The following is a 19,303-nucleotide window of genomic DNA, read 5'->3' as shown; positions in this document are numbered from 1 at the left end:
AGACATTTTTGCTTCATTTTTGAATGGTGCTTCAATAAGTAAAAAATTAGTATTAGCGGTAGAAATTTTCTTCATTTCTGAATGGTGCTTCAATAAGTAAAAATTTTGTATTAGCGGTAGAAATTTTAGTTTCAGTTCTGAATGGTACTTCAATAAGTAAAAAAATAGTACTAGCGGTAAATATTTTTGCTTCATTACTTGAAAAAGTAATATAATTGTAAATGGTAATACAAATGCTTCTTGCGGTGTAAATAAATTATTATAAATACTCTATAAAATACAGAAGTTATCATTTATAGGTTATTTTGATATATCTTAAGTATATTATAGAAGCTTTTTACCTGTTGAAATAAAATATATTGTAATTTTTTATTTGTACGATTGATAATGATTGGAGCAATAATATCTGCTATGTGTTATATTAAAAAAAAGTAGTTTTTGTCTGGCATTTTTAAGCTTAAATGTAGTATTAGCGTATTAGCGGTAGATATGTTTGCTTCATTAATTTAACATTTTAACCTTAAATAAGTGGTAGATAATTTTGCTTCATGGCTTAAATATGTTTATAAATAATAAATCTTAGTACATAAACTTATATCATATAAATAACAATAAATAAATTATTATCAATATTCAATAAAAACGGGTAGTTTTATCCTGTAAGTAATGTAGATATGTCTCAAGTAACTTATAAAAGCTATTTATTGAGTTGAGATTAAATTAAATAGAAATTGTTGTATCTTTTGATTACTACAATTAATAACGATAGGGACTGTATAAAATTATGGTATGAATTATTTTTTAAATTTGAATTGTGTTCGTAGCTTTCGAATTTGCTTAATATCTTAAATAATTAATTATTTTTTAAACAATAACATAATAAATTTACAGTGCTTTTTATCAATTGTGATTAAAATAAATATAATATATTGTAATTGTTGATTCGTGTGATTACTAACGATTTTAATTTTGTCAAAGCTTTTTTATTGGACATGTTTTTGTTACATTATATAAAGTAACTCAAATAAGTAAAAATTGTAATTGTAAAAATTGTAAATGATAACACATGTGTAAATTAATATATATAATTTTTAATTTTAAAGTAATGTTCACATGACTTAAGTAACTTATAAAAGCTTTAAATTAAAAACATTATATTATAATTTTGATTCGTGCTATTAATAACGACAGAAGCTTTTAATCTCATATAAGTTATTTGTTTACAGATTTTGTATAATATTTTGGAGATTATATTTTGTATTAGCTGTAGATATTTATTTATCATTACTGAAATTACTTAAATAAGTTAAAAATTTGTAGTTACTTAAAATGACTTAAGTATCTTTTTTTTTAACCGCAACAATAATAAATCGTTAAATCATTATTAATGAATTAGAAGTAGTGCATCAAGACTTTGAAAGGACCTATGTGCAAACTGATTTGGATGCCCCTACTAAGAATGGGATATTTCATTAATATAAACAATACAGAAAATCATATTTTTTTTAAATAAACATTAACATAAATGCATAAAAGTAAGATACGGTAATAAAAATAATATTCTTAGGAACTAGCGAACTTATCACTCATAGATTCATAATCTAACAATTGAACAACATCATTTAAATACGTGACAAATTACTCGAACGTAATTAACTCATCATTATTGTATTTGAATGTAATCTATCCACATATTCAGTAATTGCATCGATACTCATTTTATCACTCGAGGTTCTCATTAAACGAGGTTCCACTGTATTTCAATTTTGGCCGTGTAAAAATTAAGACAAAATTTTCTGAAACTTTTTGGACCTCGACCCCTTTTTTTTGACATAAAAAATTTGTGCGACTCCTCGAAGAATGGGTATGATAACAACCAGAATATTTTGGATCTGTACATAAATAAATTATTAATTTTATTTCAATTTATAACTGTTTGCAGTAGCGGTAGATATTTTCGGATATCATTCAAAAAAATAACTTTAGGATCTGCTTCACATTGTTATTTACAATTCAATTTTTCTTTACTATTTCATAACATATATTTTACTTTATTAATAAAGCGACTTCAGTGAGTTAGAAATTTGTGAACAGTAGCATAAAACGTGAAATTATTATCTATAAATTATATGAAAATATTTACATTTTATCATAAGCTTTTCTACATAAAAAAAAGTTTGAATTAAGTGCTTTTGTTTGTGAACATCAATTCGTTTAGATTCGGTATCAATTCTCGCAAAAAATATATGGGATTAGCAGCAGAACCTGCTATTTTAGAACTGGTAAGAACGATCCTATTTCTGCCACCCTTTACATGTTTATCAAACCGCACTACAAAAGGTTTATTTTAATTCTACGCAATTGTATAGTATAGGAAAAGTAACAGTTTAAAGATAATTCTTTAAGCTGTTACTCTTAAAAACCTTTCAATAAGTTATATTCTATTCAATTCGAAGATATTTTACTCGCTTTACTTTACTAAAAAATAAATTTCTAATTGTCACTCTTTTTTATTATAATTTTTTTTTTCAAAGATTCTAAGAAGAAATATGTTAGTGATATGGACCGTTTATATTTTGAAAGTGGTGCAAGTCAACTAAAAAATGTTTCAACTAACTTATCAATAAGTAACTTGATTATATAAATTTCTTTAATGCGAATTTAACTAAAATAATATATAAAATGATTTATTTCATAATTAGTTAATTGTACAAATCATTTAATTTCAATTAAGAATAATTATATATCACTTTAAATATATTTTGTATAATTCCAATTTTGATTATAAATAATAACAAGAAATAAAATACTAGTATTTTTTATTTTGAACTTTAACTATATTAGCATATTGTTATACTTAACTAAATTTTATATATGATGGACAGAAGGTATGTAAGGTAATATCTGCTCCATATCCTGATTTTTTTGTTGAAATGAAATTCTCTCGTTTCATGTACAATACATTGTTTGTTTTTTCTACATTGTATTATAACAATCTAATAATCATATTCTATAATACCAAAATCTGCATCATTTGAAAGATATAAATTAATCATAAATTATCACTTTCAATATAAACGGTCCAATATGTTATAATTGAATTTGTATGCAATAAATGAATATTAAACGATATCATAATTGTGATATATGATATATCCATCAATTGATTTATTGCATTTGAAAATATATTAGTAATTTTATTTTATAGTAATTGACTATTACTGTTGGGTAGATAGAAAAATAAAATAACAATTTGTATAATTTCTGTTATTTTGTCTTATATGCTATGTACTAAATCTACAACTATTTCTGCTATTTTCACAGATATTGACTGAATATTCATATTACAACTAATTCATTAAATGAAACAGATTTGTATAATTAGTATTATATTAAAAAAAAAGACGAATATACAAACATTAGATAATAAATTCTATTACATAAATAATATTAAAATTAAATAACTTTTCTTAAGATTCATCCAATTCTAGGCCAATTTTCAACAAGTTTGGGCTGTGTATGCTGTGCAGGCCAATAATTTGAGGGTTTGCTCTTAAAGTATCATAAAGCAATTTAACAGTGAGCTTATCATTACTGTTACCTCTCTTGCTACAAGAATATGCAAATGCAGTTTGCTGTTCGATATCTTCCAGAGTCGGTTTCATCTTTGGCACAAATGAATCATCATCATCCATCACATCAACTTTAGATTCTTGTGAATAGTCAATCACATTGTTGGCATTTCTGATTGTAGGATCAGGTACAGGAAAGCCAAAGCCATATTGAAAATGTCCATCCCTCACTTTATAAGATTCTTTTCTGGATATCATTGCAGTTAATATATTCTTGACAAACATCTGAAATTAGATACATTTTAAATATAATTAGGAATGGGTAAAATTGTCTCTACTTACTTGACAAAGCATCACCACATAGTCAGAAACATTAGCATGAGCCCCATCAAGTCCATTCTCCCAAGCATGTATTTCAATTCTCGTGGATATGAATCTATTGTCTGGCAAAAAGAACTCAGATGCTGCACTTCTATGTACAATATTTGGTGGAATCATTGATGGACTGGATGGGGATAGGTATTCTGTAAAATCTGCCATTTCATAGAAACCATCATCAGAAGTCTGTACTTTTTTTGTTCTGGTTGAATTGACTTTGGAAGCCAATGCTAATATATATAGATCATGGCAAACAATTTGCTCATCGTTTTTGAATAATTTTCGAACAGCCCCATAGAATTGCGTATTTGTCAACGGCTCACTGAACATGAGCCATTTCTTCAGTAATATAAAATATTGTTTTAGTAAATCTTCCCCCAACACTGCTTCCAGGTTTTTTCTGGCTTCTTGTAAATCACTCATAACTTGTATGTTTAAAAACTAGCACTTTTAAACACGCACTCCACACACTTTTGTTGACAATATTTTAACATGTTTTCTTTTTATATAGTAAGTTGATCAAGCCTGCCAACATCGTGCAACAATATAAACAGATTGTATATATTTGCATCTAAATTTTTATGTTGGTGATATTGGAAAAGGAATTGCAGTGTGAATTATAGGTTATGAATCAGGATCATAATAAATTTAACAAGAATTTATAATTTATAACATAAACTTAAGTTAATAAACTGCAAAATGAATACTATAGCGAATGTACTTCGTAATAGGTATATAACATTTGTTTTACGCTTCAAAAGTTATACTTTTTATAACATAACCTTTTATCTGCAGATCCAATTTAAAATTAAATCTAACGCAAATCACAAGATTATCTTCAAATGTTTCGGAAGAAAAGATTGTTATTCCTAAAGCAATACCAAGAGGACCTACAGATATTTTAAGAGCATTGGAGAGCACTGTTTCAAGAGATCCAACAGCCACTCATTATAAATACCACGATGATCCATTTTTAATTCCAATGTCTAATATGGGAAAGAGAACATTTGCTATGGCTCAGGAGGCAGGACGTAAGGCTGCCTATTGGGTGCGAGAGCAACATCCAGATTTATTTCAACATCAAGAAGCTGACCCTCCAATTAAACCTTTTTTCCCAAAAATGGTATACAGTGAGGATGAAGTTACAGAGGACACTTTAAAACATGTTATTGATGAAGTTCTTATACCAGATGCAAAAAAAATATATAAGTTAATGATAGAAAAAGGCATGGAAATATCTAAAGAAACACAACAAGCATTATTGGATCTATTGTGTTTCTATAATAATGAGGATACCTTGTCTGAAGAATTCATTGAAGAAAGATGGTTTAGAAATAGTGCAAAAGAGAAGGTGAGGAAAACATGGGCTGATGGTTCGTTAGCTGAAGAAATATTTATTAGTATTGAAAATCCGGATGCAGCAGCTTATTCTGCAATAATTCAAGGAATGGCTAAACATTACCAGGTGAATAGAGCATGGCAATTATTTGAAGAAGCTCAAGGGAAAGGACTTGAAGTCAATACAAGCACATACAATTCAATTATTAGAGTTACCAGTTTTATGAAAGAGAGTTATGATTTGAGATGGAGTTTTGTGAATGACATATTGTCTTTAATGAATAAAGCAAAAACTAAACCAAACCTAGGTACATTGAATGCTTGCCTGGAAATAGTGAGTACAATGGGTCAAAGCAAAACTGCAAAAAGTTATGCACTGAAATTGCTGAAAGAATTTAAATCATTGGGTATTGAACCATCTTTGGCTTCTTGGTATCATGTCTTGATGACATATTGTAAAGAAAGAGGACCAGTTAGTACAATTTTGAATGATATTTTACCACATATTGAAAATAAGGAGCACACAATTAGAGATATTAAAGATACTTTCTTCTTTGTAACTGCAATGGACATTTGCAGGAATCATCTCCATGATAAGGATCTGGCACAAAGAGTTAACAAGTTACTGCATTTTGGGAATAACTATAATTTAATTGGTGATTCCTACAAAGAATCAATTTATTAGTAAGTACAGCTTATTCTACATAAAATTAATTATAATTTCTATTAATATATTTTTATAGCCGGCATTACTTCATAGTATTATGTGAAACTGAACCACTGGATGAATTCATGGAAAACATTTACAATAAATTGGTCCCTCATATATATGTACCAGAACCTGGAGTTATTGCTGAAGTACTCAAGAACATTGACATGAATTCAGCTGTTGAATATTTACCAAAAATATGGTCCGATATGTTGATCTTTGACCACACGGGACGTGAAAACCTTCTCAATATGGTCATGAATATTATGATAAACCATAAACCAGATGAATCGTCTGAATTGAATGACAAATTTTCTAAAATTGCATGGGGTATTTGGTCTAAAATTGAAAACCAAAACGAAAATAGGATTCAAAAGTTGGCGTAAGTATTCTTGTTTTGCGTAAATATAAATCACATTTTCTTAAAATCTTAAGTAAACTTAGCCCATAATTAATCTTTTTTTTTGATTTACTTATCATTGATTAACATGATGTATCATCACAGTTCACGTTGCCATGCATAACTAATGCATGATGGTTTGCCTCTGAGACGGTAGAGGCTAATCTGTATGTAAAATAGCATCCTATTATAAGCACCATCCAAACAAAAAAGTTTGGTAAATTATCACGTGCTGTTTTTCTTGCTCTCTCGTTATGCGCATGTATACAATGACATTGATTAATTTTATTACAATGTGAATCATCATTTTTGTTTGTTTCTTTTTTTTCTTCCAAAATTTGAATAGCTGCTGAGGATGCAGGTTTTGAAGATTTCGTTGTCTGTATTTTTCTGGATATAGATGAGATGGGAGGAGGAGGCTTCTTAGATGAAGTTCCTTCAACACTTGTTGAAGTTGTTGAGAATTCATCCACTTCATAAATTGTTGGTGATTTAGAAACTCTCTTTGAAGGATATGCCATATATCTGGATAATTTGGAAAATCTATTATCAGACGATGATCTTTTTATTCTCTCATTTATAGATGAATATTTCGGCGATAGTCTTTCATTAATAGATGAATGTTTAGAAGGTTTTTCGTTTGTCTTTTTTGTTTTTCTTATATCTTCATCCTCTTCTTCGTCTATTTCTTCTTCTGTCGACAAATCTGCATCTAAATATCTTAGTTTAGCTTTTCTAGAATGTGTACTTTTCTTTGTTCTTGAATGATGTTTTTTATTATCTTTGTTGGTTTGTTCATCCTCAAGCAAAACGTTATCTAATTCTTCTTCGGAATCATTCCTTTCTGGTAAAACATCATTGATTTCTTCAAGCGTAGACATGGAACATTGATCTTCATTCTTCGCAGGAAAGTACGACATTGGGCTTTGTGAATTTACTCCATCATATTGATATATTTTATAAGGCACTTCTGTTCCTAACAATGGACATTGAGATTCCTTTAACTCATCCTCGTACACATGTGTTGAAGCATTACCCACCGACGACGCGTTGGAATATATTGTTTTTACAGTATCGGTTGATGTACTTCTTGAAAACTTTCGGAAAACTGAAGGAAATTTCCACTTTCTGTCATCTTTTGACTTTTTAGACGAATTAGTTTGTGAATGATTCAGACCCTTTCTCATCGAATTCACATTTGATCTTTAACTATGAATTTCCATTAGTTTCTTGAGATTTTTAAGTTTTATCCGATATTTTATGAGACATATGTCATAGTTCGATACATAAAATATTTTATTTAATTTTAGGTTCACTGGAGAAATGCTGGGCAACATTATGATCATGGTGTTACGCAACAATGATTTTGAGAAAGCTTTCGAGGTAATGCAGAAACTGGATAAGGGTATGCACAGCGTCGTTGGAGTACCTAAATTAGATGCTCTCTCAATGTTCATGGATCACTGCATTAAAGAAAAACTGCCGACCACAGCCATTGTAAGTATTGCACCAATTTATTTTAAATCGATAATACTTGTAGTGATTTTTTCAAACTTATTGATCAAAATTCAACGGAATATACTCAAATATTTATATAAAAGAAAAAAAAGTGATTTATGAATCACTGGATTAATTTCTCCGAAATCGATTGTTGTATGAATACGTTCAGATTTAATTATTTCATTGTGTTTTTCAGCAATGTATTCAGTACCTCACGGACAGCGGTTTCCCAGAAGCCGAGGATTTCGCTATCAGATTGAATAAGAGTTTGACGTTAGATGAGACACATTTAGGTCGTCTTGGTAAAATTGTAGGGGAACAATTTTTGCAGAAAAAGATGTAATTATTATTTTCTTTGTATTTTAGCAATTTTTCTTATTGTAAATAAAATTCACAACTTAATTTCTATTAATTTATTTATTGCCTGTAACAATTTCAATACTTATATAACAATTGTTAAAATAAAGATCATCAAAAAAAAAATATGTTAAAAATTGAAATAAATTACGTTAATATATGACGTTAATTCAAACAAATTTAATTAAGACATAATTAGGTGAATAATAAATGTTTAATTGTACAACAAACAAAAGAAGTATATTGGGACCCCTTCTTTACACAATTTATACATCTGATTTACCAACAACTGCAAATACTACAGTTGCGACTTATGCTGATGACACAGCAATTTAGCATCAAATATACGATACTTGCAACAAAAGAACTTCAAATATGCTTGAACGTAATTGAAAAATGACGAATTAAAACAAATCAGACTAAATCAAGTCACCTAACATTCACCTTAAAAATAGGAACCTGTCCTCCAGTTACTTTAAATAATAATGTTATCCCAGAAGCTGATAATGCCAAATACCTGGGTATAATTTTGGATCGCAGACTTACATGGAAAAAAACATATAATAACTAAATGGAAGCAACTAGGAATCAAATTCCCTAAATTATACTGGTTAATTGGGGGAAGATCGCAGCTATCACTAGAAAACAAAATTTTAATATATAAGGGAGTATTAAAACCGCGTGAACCTATGGTATACAGCTTTGGGGAATAGCAAGCAATTTAAACATTTGCAAGCTCCCTGGTATGTGCCTAACGACGTGATCCACAATGACCTCCAAATTAATACCGTGAAATGTCTATGTTTAGTGAGCGATACCGGTTAGAAAAGCACCCCAATACACTATCTATGAATTTATTAGACAATAATGAAACCCCCGATATACTAAAAAGTTATAACATCATTGATCTCCCTTATAGATTTTTAAATTAAAAGAATTTTTTTAGTTAATTGTTTTTATAGTAAATAAATATTCATTTATATTATAATTTGGAAGGTTTTCAAGGGGAAACTATTCAGCTCAGTGTTATATTTTGCTGCAGTTCCAAAACATTATTTACTCATTGCCATCATGTGGCAGATTGTGAATAATAAATTTATTAAAAAAAAAACTTTACTTTAGTGAACGAATTATACTCTATTTACTAAACATATTATTAATAATAATATTTATTGCAACAATAAATCACCAAAATAGAAACCCAATACAATAGGGTTATTGACCTTTGCAGCAGTTTAAATTGACTTATTATTATTTTTTCGAAAATATTATTTTATATTCTTCCAATATTTAAATTGAATTAATTATTCTGTTCAGAGTTAAGTGAAGAATAATCGTAAGAAAAAGAAAGGTCGATAGCCTTTATAACGCAACAACATTAAAATTAAACAATATTATTATTATTTACAATTCAAACGACTAATAGAAAATATGGAAATGCAATGGCCAGAAAATACATACATACATACAAAATAAGAACTTTCACGCTTTCCAATTCATTATATGAGCCGATTATTTTGCAGGTGGCCTAAGTCCACTTCATTATTGATAATGTCTGAAAGTGCGGGTGTTCAAATTTCTGAAAGCAGCGATGAAGGTAGTTTCAATTATTTTATAGTAATTAATATTATTACGGAAAGGTAATAATTTTATTCTAAATGAATTGAAACAAGAGGATTTTATGTCAACAAAGGTTAAGGAATTCTTACGGAGAAATAATAAGTTAATTTGAAATATGCTGTTTTTTAAAAAATGAACCATTTACAATTTTCTAAGATATCCATGAATACTGGACTTATTACCACGTCGGGGGAGACCAAGAAAATTCGAAAATATTTTATTGACACCACTTTATAAAAATAGACAAATTGTCGTGTCCCAGGGTTAAGAAATCCTTGGACACGGTGGATTATCTCGTAGTTATGTCGTTGCGGAGTCTTGGAGGGTTTTATGAATATTAAATGCAATATTCTTAATTTAGTTTTATNNNACTCTCCTCCAGACTGACTTTGTATTACATAAACATCCTATTTTATAGTAGGGAATTAGCATAGTGGGAGTACAATATTTGAAAAGGAAAGATAGTACCTAGCTTTCCCTAATTTGTAAGTCATTCGGCAGATGTACATATTTAAGGTCATTATAGATTGGACCTTCGAGTTTGTTCAAAACATGGTGATTAAGTGGTATTTGTTCTAAGTCTTAATGACTTACATAAATAAACATGTATAACATAATAAGGGCTAACATAATATAAACAATAACGGTTATACATAACAAAATTACACATCGAAATACACGGATATAGTGGACTTACTCCGATATACGGTATATAGCATTTTTCAATTTGACGTGCTTTAAACTATTGTCGAATGGACTTGAGATCTTTCAAATTTTCTAATAAATCTAATTGTTAATTATGATCCATTTGTGATTATTAACTTAATAATTTATATTATTTTAATAGGATTTGTAAATTTTACTCTTTTAGATACACTAAAAAATTGTGACATTAATATCATGTACTTATATCCAATTATCGACTATGAGAATATGTGGAAGTGCGATGACTTTGTTTCTCCGAACATTCACGCATTCCAATCCATTATATATCACGAAAAAAAAAAAATAGAAGAAGCGTAGGTATGTGAGTATATTAAGTATTTAAAATTCTTATAAGATTTGTATACAGGAAGTACACGAAATGATTGAATGAATTGAAAGGCTGGGGAACCTATATCCATGATCCACATTTCACCTAATGTCGATTTGAGGGAAAGGCGATTGAATTCCCGACGTGATGAATCTTTAATTTATTGACCTATCATATGATGCGGCGTCGGCCCTTAAACGAAAAACATACCACAGTTGTGATGGCTACGAGAAACACGTGCGGCTCGTCCACCTTATAGATCATTCATATAGCAATAACTTGATGATATTAACGAGCTTAATTGAATTTATACGTGCGGGTATAAAAATGCGAACGACACGAATATGATGGACAGTTGCGTACATCAAAAATGTTCTTTGTAGTGATACTTGTATTTCGATTAGTGATCTCTGTTTACGGGGATAATTTTCCTTCGCTTTTAACAACGAACGCAACTCTTGGTAAGTTGATGGACTCTTGAACCCGGCGCATCCGTAATTTGTTCTTCTTTTTGCAAATATGTCTTCAGCTGTGGTTGTTGATAAAGAATACTTGGCGGATGAGTACAATATGGTACGTGATACAATTGAAGAGTTTCTCACTTACGCCAAGCGAGAGATTATTAAACACGGCGGTGTTAACGTGCAATTTTATTCTTGGACGAGAATCAACATAAAAAGAGGCGAGTCTAAAGTATTAAACACGTACCAAACTAATTTTGTGAATTTTACGTATTCAGATATTACTGCAATATTTAGTATAGCTTCTTGTCAGGACACCTGGCGACTCTTCAAGGCCGCTTCAGATGAAAATATTCTACATATTGCAATTTCAGGTAATGTACTTCATTACGTAAACGTATATTTTATAATGGTTCATATTAAGTAGGTTAGTGTTTTAAACCAAAGACAATTTTAGTATTTTAAATATAATAAAATATTCTAATCACAATATTTACAATTTGTAGTTCTTATATGATAAAAATATGTAGAGTAACAACACAATATACATATATTTATATATCTTAATAACTCATGAAATGTAAAAACCTAAAGAATAATTTATTAAGGTATGTATTCTTATTTGAAATAATCCTTTGTAATGAGAATAATACAAAAATGATGAGAAGATATATATTTTTTTTGTATATTTCAAGTTAACATTTATAATTTCTTCAGCATTTTTTTTTGTCTAAGTTTTATAATGACATTTCTGGATTATTACATTCTATTTATTAGTATTATGTCATTTTCATGATAAATTTAATAACTTCAAGTATAATACCTTGAGATAAACATAATTCAAATGAAATAAATTAAGAGTAAATAAACTTTAAAGAAATAATTCATTACTTATTAAATATAAAAAAATAATAATGCAGTAATTGAAATAATAAAATTCCACTGTATATGATTAACTAAAAGTTAATATTTCAAAAATTTAAAATATAACTGATATTGTGAAAATTATCAACGATTTAGTCTTCTAAAAGTTGTTATAAATTTTATATTTTTTCAGAAACGGATTGTCCAAGAATGCCAGTAAAAGAAGCGTTTACAGTGCCTCTTTTAAAACTTGGCGAAGAGTTACCACAATTACTATTGGACATTAGAACTTCTAAAATTTTGGAATGGCCCTCTGCAATAATTCTATACGATTCAATATTGAGTAAAAATAAAATCATATACTAGATTTACATGGATCATTTCAAATTTATTTTTTTCAGAAAGAGATATGGTAACTAGAGTTGTGAGTACATTGACGAAAGAATCGAGTGCTTTGAAAAATAACGCAGCAATTTCATTGATAAAATTGGAAACGAATTCGAGCGCAGCAGATACTCGTCTTGCTATAAAGGAAACCTTTGAATCTTTGTTAGTCGACTCTTTAGGATCTCATTATTTAGCCATCGTTACCATGGACACAATGGAAACGGTAATGGATATAGCTAGTGACATGGGTTTGGTAACACCAATTAACCAATGGTTGTATATTATACCAGATGCCAACTATGGTAATTATAATATAAGTACTGTCCAAAAATTCATGAAAGAAGGCGACAATCTAGCTTTTATTTATAATGCGACTGTTACTTCTCCTGATTGTACAGTAAGACTATGAATAGTTTGTAACTGCTTTTGTAAAGTAATATATTTTAGGGTGGTATAATTTGCCATGTAAAAGAAATTTTGGAGGCTTTCACAAGGAGCCTAGAAATTGCTATCCTGGACGAATACGAATTAGCTAGTCAAATAAGCGACGAAGAATGGGAAGCAATAAGACCAACGAAAAGTGAGAGAAGACATTCAATATTGTATAACATTAAGGTATTTTATAAATGTGATGTACTTAATGTTATGTTAATTATACATTTGTAGGCTCATTTATCGCAATTTGGTGTATGTGATAATTGCACAACCTGGAAGCTGCAAGCTGCAGAGACCTGGGGTAAGGAATACCCCCAAGGCTCAACGTCTTCCAAAGAAATTGGTCCACAGTTGCTGTACGTAGGAAGTTGGCGTCCGAGCGACGGCAGTTCAATGGTCGATGAGCTTTTTCCTCACGTAGCTCATGGGTTTAGAGGAAGAAGCCTACCGCTGATAACTTTCCACGTAAGTCTTTGCGTTTGTTTTTTTGGGTCTCGATGCGCATCTAGGTTAATCAACGAATGAATATGCAAAGTATTACGCGCTCCCAGCATCACGCAAAATCCACGTGATTTTCGCATGATTGTGGATAACCATTGGACAGTAAAAGTTGATGTGGAGACTGGTATTGATGGAGGTCGGGAATTCATTTAACAACTTAGTCTGTAACCTTCTCGTTCACACAACGACGTCGGTGTTTTTCTCAATTTTACTATTTCCAATGATTTATATATTTTTTTTCTTTCTTTCATTATTTGCATCAGTCTGCGCCAAGTATTTATAGAAAAAAAATGTACGATAATAGTGGATTTGCATATTATTATTTTTTTTTATAAACAAACATAATTATAATTTCATGAGTAGCATCTATAAATATTCAATCAAACAGTATGGAAAAATATGTTATTTTAATTAAAATCTAATGATCAACCAAAACATCTTACATATACTTCGACATGTTTTAAAAACTTAGTATGAAAATTCAAAATGAATATATATATATAAATAAACTTTAAATAAAAAATATATATAAATATATCATTTATGAGTTATAGTAATATTAATAATTTATTTCAATTCTGCATATCGCTACAGATTGTGGAAATTGGATCTTTATGACTAACTATTCTAGAAAAAAAAATGTTCGATAATACAGGATTTGCATATTGTTTTTTTTTTGTAAACAAACATAATTATAATTTCATGAGTAGCATCTATAAATATTCAATCGAGCACTATGGAAAAATGTTCTTTTAATAAAAATGTAGTTTTCAGCTTACATTAAGAACATTAGTATGATGATATAAAAATATAAATAAATATACACATAACTATACAAATAACTAACTTATAATAATAATTGTTTAATTCCTACATCTGATGCAAATTGTAGTTATAGAAATTGGATTGTCTTAAAAAAATGTAAATTATTATTTTTAAAAGATAATTCTTATCTAAAATATGATCTGAACTTTATTTCCATAATATTTCCGTTTTAGTCTTTCATTTAGATTCATATTTAAATATTTCAAATTACTTGATCTGAATAAATAGCTCTACTAACTAGATGACATTTTTGTATATAATCCTAAAATCTTGATTAGTTCTTTATTTAGTTGAACTTAATGAAAATATATTTTTTGTGAATGAATCACACATGAAAGGATTGTAAGACAATTTTATAAAACGATTATATTAACAATATTTCTTACAAAAAATACAGGTAAACGTCGATTTGAGCCGGTTCGATTTACGTCGATTCACAATTACGCCGCTGTGAAATAACCTAACCCTAAATATAGGTTCATTTTACGCTGATTCGATTTGCGACGGCTCTTGTAGGAACGGAAGCCCAGCGTAAAACAACGTTTATCTGTACAAGAAATAAATAATAATTGTATTGCATCCATTTTTATTATCACTACCAAAGTATTATACAAAAAAATAACCATTATATATTAATTTACAATTAAATAATGTTATATAATGTATATAATAATTATTTAAATATATAGCTAAATATACTATTTTTACGTAATACAGTAATAACACGGTAATATATCGGACTGTCTGTAACCGGGCTAATCAAGTATATTAAAACTGCACAAAAAGAAACGAATAAGAAAAATAATAATTTAGTGTACTAATTGTTGACAATTCAAATTTAGTTTGTTTTGAAATATTCAAACCTGACATTAGTAAATTGGAAATGCACTGTGCATTCTTAAAGTATTTTGGCGATTTGCAGTTAACTAAATACATATTAATCTTCGTTTAACTTTCAGAATCCTCCTTGGCAAATATTAAGATTGAATGATTCTGGGCTAATTGAACACGGAGGAATAGTGTTCGATATAATTAAAGAATTATCAAACAGTTTGAATTTTACTTACACGATCGAAGTAATTAACTTTGATAATGCCAAAAACGCAAGCAGTAAATTGAATTCTCTGGAGATGACTGATTTGGTAACAAACCATATACCCGATAAAATTTTATATATGGTGAGGAATCGTCAGGTAGCATTCGGAGCAGCAGCTTTCACTGTAACAGATGCAAGTAAAAACCTCATTAATTTTACTATGCAAATAAGTACCCAAAGTTACACATTTTTGGTTGCAAGACCCAAAGAGCTTAGCAGAGCGTTACTGTTCATGTCGCCGTTTAAGAAAGATGTAAGTAGTTGCGACGCGGTATTACGTAATTGATTTATTCATTCACATTGAAATGAACTTGTTGATACTTATTTTGTATTTATGTTACACGAATGCTTGCTAAGAAAGATAATTGACAATATATTATTTACAGACTTGGCTTTGCTTAGCAGCAGCTATTGTTTCTATGGGACCTATCCTTTACTATATACACAAATTTAGTCCGGTGTGTGAATACAAGGGCGTTAGATTGGGAGGACTATCTTCAATACAAAATTGTATTTGGTACATGTATGGTGCCCTTTTGCAGCAAGGTAAACTGTTTTATTAGTTACATTACACTGTATATAATTGTAGTGAATCTTCACTCACGTATATTCATAAGTACATGATTTATGTATTTACAACAGTCTGCCCGAACTGACGTACAAATGTTAGTATTCGTACTAACATTCCAAAATCATTGTTCAACTCTTTTCAATATCTTGTTTGTAATTATTGCCAAAATTATGTTTTAAATTAATATTTATTAATTTCAAATCAATAAATTTCGAAATTTTATTTTTATTTCACGAAATAGATTGATCAATAGTAAACTTAACATATTTTGTGAATAAAATACTTAAAGTAAATATGTTAATTCATAATTTTAGCTTGGTGATTTAGCCTAATAATCTATATTTGCGAAAATATGTATTATAAAATTATATTCTTTGATTCACATTAATGTATGATTAAACTAATTATGTTCCATTTATCCAATTTACATTTTTTTTTTATATAATTACATCATTTTTGTTGCAACGAAATTAGATGTACCTAAAAATATTGATGTCGAATTAGTTCATTCAACCTCGAGTTTTACTAGAAATGCGTTATGACATTAAAATTTGAACTTTCTTCTAATTTTAAAGCGAAATGTTCGAGATTTATCTAGGTTTTTTTTACAATGTATCAAATAACATATAAATATGATAAAAATTCTTATTAAACAAATAATAGTTCTAAAGAAATTAGACACTGTTAAATTTGTAGCCTTCAAGAAATAATATAATCTTTTATATTTGCAACTTCCTGACAACATGAACTTCCTATTCTTAATTTACATGAATATTTATAACATATTTATAGGAATAGAAAAAAAAAATCGACATATTAATACTATTATTTTATTATTATTTAATAAAGTCTATTCTTTAAAATTTATTATTAATATTCAAACAATTTCATTCAGTTTTTTTTGTTGGAGATTTCGAAAATAAATCTAAATCAATCAAGAATAATATAAAAAACAAATAGTTTTCTAAGAATGTTTTACATGAAAGATCCAAAGTCAAATGTCACTTTGCTCAGTCGCCTTCGCAATAATAATCTACGTGCATGTTTGCACGTGCTCACGTCGCCTTGCTTTCCTTGAAATCGTATCTGATTTCGTGGAATATTTTCTTGGAAATGTCTGAGATGAACATTTTTTATATGAATTGCTTACGAATGATATAGTAATTTCATTAATTATAATTATTATAAATGTTAAAACTTATATAATAATAAATTTTTATTAAACTTTTTTTTTAATTTCTCCAAAAATGTAATCTAATAATATTTTAATATTGCTATTTCGCAGGTGGAATGCATATGCCTTATGCTGACAGTGCAAGGATAATCGTTGGTGCCTGGTGGTTGGTGGTTTTGGTTGTAGCAACCACATACTGTGGAAATTTGGTGGCCTTCCTTACATTCCCCAAAATCGATAATCCCATCGCAACTTTGGATGATCTTTTGGATCACAGGGATACTGTTAGTTGGAGCATGACTAAAGGCAGTTTTCTAGAAACACAATTAAAGGTAATAATTATAAGATAATTTATTTTTCTTATTTTTTTACATACGATTTTATGAAACATTGAAAATATCTCAATATTTATTACAATGTTCATTATTTTGTTCAAATGTCTATGCTATTTTACTATAAATTCCGAATTTTTAGTCGTATAATGAAATACTCGTATAGTGAAACATATTAAAAAATACACAGAATATGTGTACATAAGTTTTAAATCACCACGAAATGTCGCTCGTTAAGCGAGTCATTTTTCTTACAATTCCTTTTTGCTCTTTAAGCGAAATGCTCGTTATGCGAGGTGCTCGTTAAACGAGGTTCTACTATATTTCCATATATTTGATATTCAATTTGTATCTATTTTGACTCTTTCAGCTCTTTACTATTTATTCTACTACAATTTGTACCGAAACACTAATTAAAACCATGGAACTAATACAATTAGAATCTAGTAATTTTGAGACGATTTGTTAGAGAAATAAGTAAAAAAAAAATAATTGGTAGTTTATTCGAAAATATTAATTACAAATATAATATGAATAAGATTTATAGATACTTACCATATGTACTAAGAATAATGAATAAACTGTTGATATGTTTACAGAGTGCTACAGAAGATAAATACCAAGCTTTGTACAGAGGTTCAACAGGAATGGATGCAAAAGCTATTGAAATGTTGCCTCTTATACAAGAAGGAAAGCACATTTTTATTGACTGGAAAATCCGTCTACAGTACATAATGAGAAAACAGTATTTGTTAACGGGGAAATGTAATTTAGCGCTAGGTAAATACGTGATTTCTTTGAAGTAGGCTGCTCTATTCATCCAAGTCAATGCACTTATATTCTAATCACTATTACATAATTAAACATGTGTTAACGTGAACTTTCTAATTCAATATTATTTTAGGCGCAGATGAATTCTTTGATGAAAAAATTGCACTGGTGGTTCCTCAAGGTACACCATACTTACCAAAAATTAATGTAGAGTAAGATTTTTACTATTATAGAAAAGTTGTATATTATTGATTGATTGATTTGTGTAGGATTAAACGTCTTCATCAAAACGGATTAATTGGTAAATGGCTGAAGGATTACTTACCAAAGAGAGACAAATGTTTTAAAGTGCGACATGTGGCTGAAGTGAATAATCACACTGTTAATATGGATGATATGCAAGGAAGTTTCTTCGTGCTTATATTTGGTATGATACGAATTTTAATAATAAAATGAATGCTATTGTTAATTTTTTTTAGGATTTTTATTGGCACTAGGAATTATAATGTTCGAAAAATTCTGGTACAAATACATGTTGAAGCGTGATAAAAAAATAATACTGCCTTATACATCTTAACAAAGTTTATTAACTCCAATTCTATATATTATAATAAGGTATAGCGTTAGTATTTTGGCTACATGAAAACAAAGTGTTATTATGTTATTGATCTTTCGATAAGTAATAAAAAACAACAAAATTAGCAATGATGCATGTTAGTAAAATGTTCCTTGTTTTTGAATGTAGACCCCCAAGCGCCGTACTTCTTCTCTTGCTCTTTATCTTTTTCCTTCTTCTCTTGTTCCCTTTTCTGCATCGCCTCGAAACCAGATCTCTTCGATGCCTTCTCCCAATTTTGGTCTGACATTTTTGAACTCAAACTATATTCGTATGAAAATGAACCTTGAACCATGGTGAATGTTTAATTAACTACGATTCTTCGATAATAAACAAGCTACGGCACGTGGTGGATTTGTGTGA

At 28.9% G+C, this 19,303-nt stretch overlaps 3 protein-coding genes across 3 annotated transcripts; 2 read left to right on the top strand and 1 right to left on the bottom strand.

Moving 5' to 3' along the window:
- Positions 1 to 3,470: 3,470 nt before the first annotated feature.
- LOC108564341 (transcriptional adapter 1-like) lies at positions 3,471 to 4,467 on the bottom strand. The gene is made up of 2 exons (XM_017923352.1): positions 3,915 to 4,467; positions 3,471 to 3,857 (listed from the first exon to the last, which is right to left on the bottom strand). Exons 1-2 carry the CDS (start codon positions 4,371 to 4,373, stop codon positions 3,471 to 3,473), a joined length of 846 nt encoding a protein of 281 aa, XP_017778841.1. The 5' UTR covers positions 4,374 to 4,467.
- A 96-nt stretch (positions 4,468 to 4,563) lies between these two features.
- LOC108564340 (protein PTCD3 homolog, mitochondrial) lies at positions 4,564 to 8,299 on the top strand. Its single transcript, XM_017923351.1, has 5 exons — positions 4,564 to 4,681; positions 4,746 to 5,972; positions 6,032 to 6,379; positions 7,708 to 7,894; positions 8,094 to 8,299. Exons 1-5 carry the CDS (start codon positions 4,650 to 4,652, stop codon positions 8,238 to 8,240), a joined length of 1,941 nt encoding a protein of 646 aa, XP_017778840.1. The 5' UTR covers positions 4,564 to 4,649; the 3' UTR covers positions 8,241 to 8,299.
- Positions 8,300 to 10,967: 2,668 nt separating this feature from the next.
- On the top strand, positions 10,968 to 18,920 carry LOC108564342 (glutamate receptor ionotropic, delta-2). Its single transcript, XM_017923353.1, has 12 exons — positions 10,968 to 11,742; positions 12,426 to 12,575; positions 12,634 to 13,016; positions 13,067 to 13,234; positions 13,286 to 13,519; positions 15,340 to 15,729; positions 15,863 to 16,022; positions 17,333 to 17,553; positions 18,153 to 18,333; positions 18,458 to 18,536; positions 18,594 to 18,751; positions 18,804 to 18,920. Exons 1-12 carry the CDS (start codon positions 11,427 to 11,429, stop codon positions 18,899 to 18,901), a joined length of 2,538 nt encoding a protein of 845 aa, XP_017778842.1. The 5' UTR covers positions 10,968 to 11,426; the 3' UTR covers positions 18,902 to 18,920.
- The last annotated feature ends 383 nt before the right edge of the window (positions 18,921 to 19,303 follow it).

This window comes from Nicrophorus vespilloides, unplaced genomic scaffold (genome assembly GCF_001412225.1).
Source record: "Nicrophorus vespilloides isolate i.1.1-1 unplaced genomic scaffold, Nicve_v1.0, whole genome shotgun sequence".
Classification (NCBI taxonomy): Eukaryota; Metazoa; Arthropoda; class Insecta; order Coleoptera; family Silphidae; genus Nicrophorus; species Nicrophorus vespilloides.
Note: the sequence above shows the minus strand (reverse complement) of the source record. Positions and strands in the feature narration are given on the sequence as shown.

What these genes read in the sequence shown, in the direction of transcription:
- LOC108564341 (XM_017923352.1), bottom strand. Translation starts at nt 4,373, where the DNA reads ATGAGTGATTTACAAGAAGCCAGAAAAAACCTGGAAGCAGTGTTGGGG. An exon ending in ATGTGGTGATGCTTTGTCAA is followed by an intron (nt 3,858 to 3,914) that starts GTAAGTAGAGAC and finishes ATCTAATTTCAG; the next exon opens with ATGTTTGTCAAGAATATATT.
- LOC108564340 (XM_017923351.1), top strand. Translation starts at nt 4,650, where the DNA reads ATGAATACTATAGCGAATGTACTTCGTAATAG. An exon ending in AATAGGATTCAAAAGTTGGC is followed by an intron (nt 6,380 to 7,707) that starts GTAAGTATTCTT and finishes ATTTAATTTTAG; the next exon opens with GTTCACTGGAGAAATGCTGG. An exon ending in AACTGCCGACCACAGCCATT is followed by an intron (nt 7,895 to 8,093) that starts GTAAGTATTGCA and finishes TGTGTTTTTCAG; the next exon opens with CAATGTATTCAGTACCTCAC.
- LOC108564342 (XM_017923353.1), top strand. Translation starts at nt 11,427, where the DNA reads ATGTCTTCAGCTGTGGTTGTTGATAAAGAATACTTGGCGGATGAGTAC. An exon ending in TGTCGCCGTTTAAGAAAGAT is followed by an intron (nt 15,730 to 15,862) that starts GTAAGTAGTTGC and finishes TATTATTTACAG; the next exon opens with ACTTGGCTTTGCTTAGCAGC. An exon ending in TTCTAGAAACACAATTAAAG is followed by an intron (nt 17,554 to 18,152) that starts GTAATAATTATA and finishes ATATGTTTACAG; the next exon opens with AGTGCTACAGAAGATAAATA.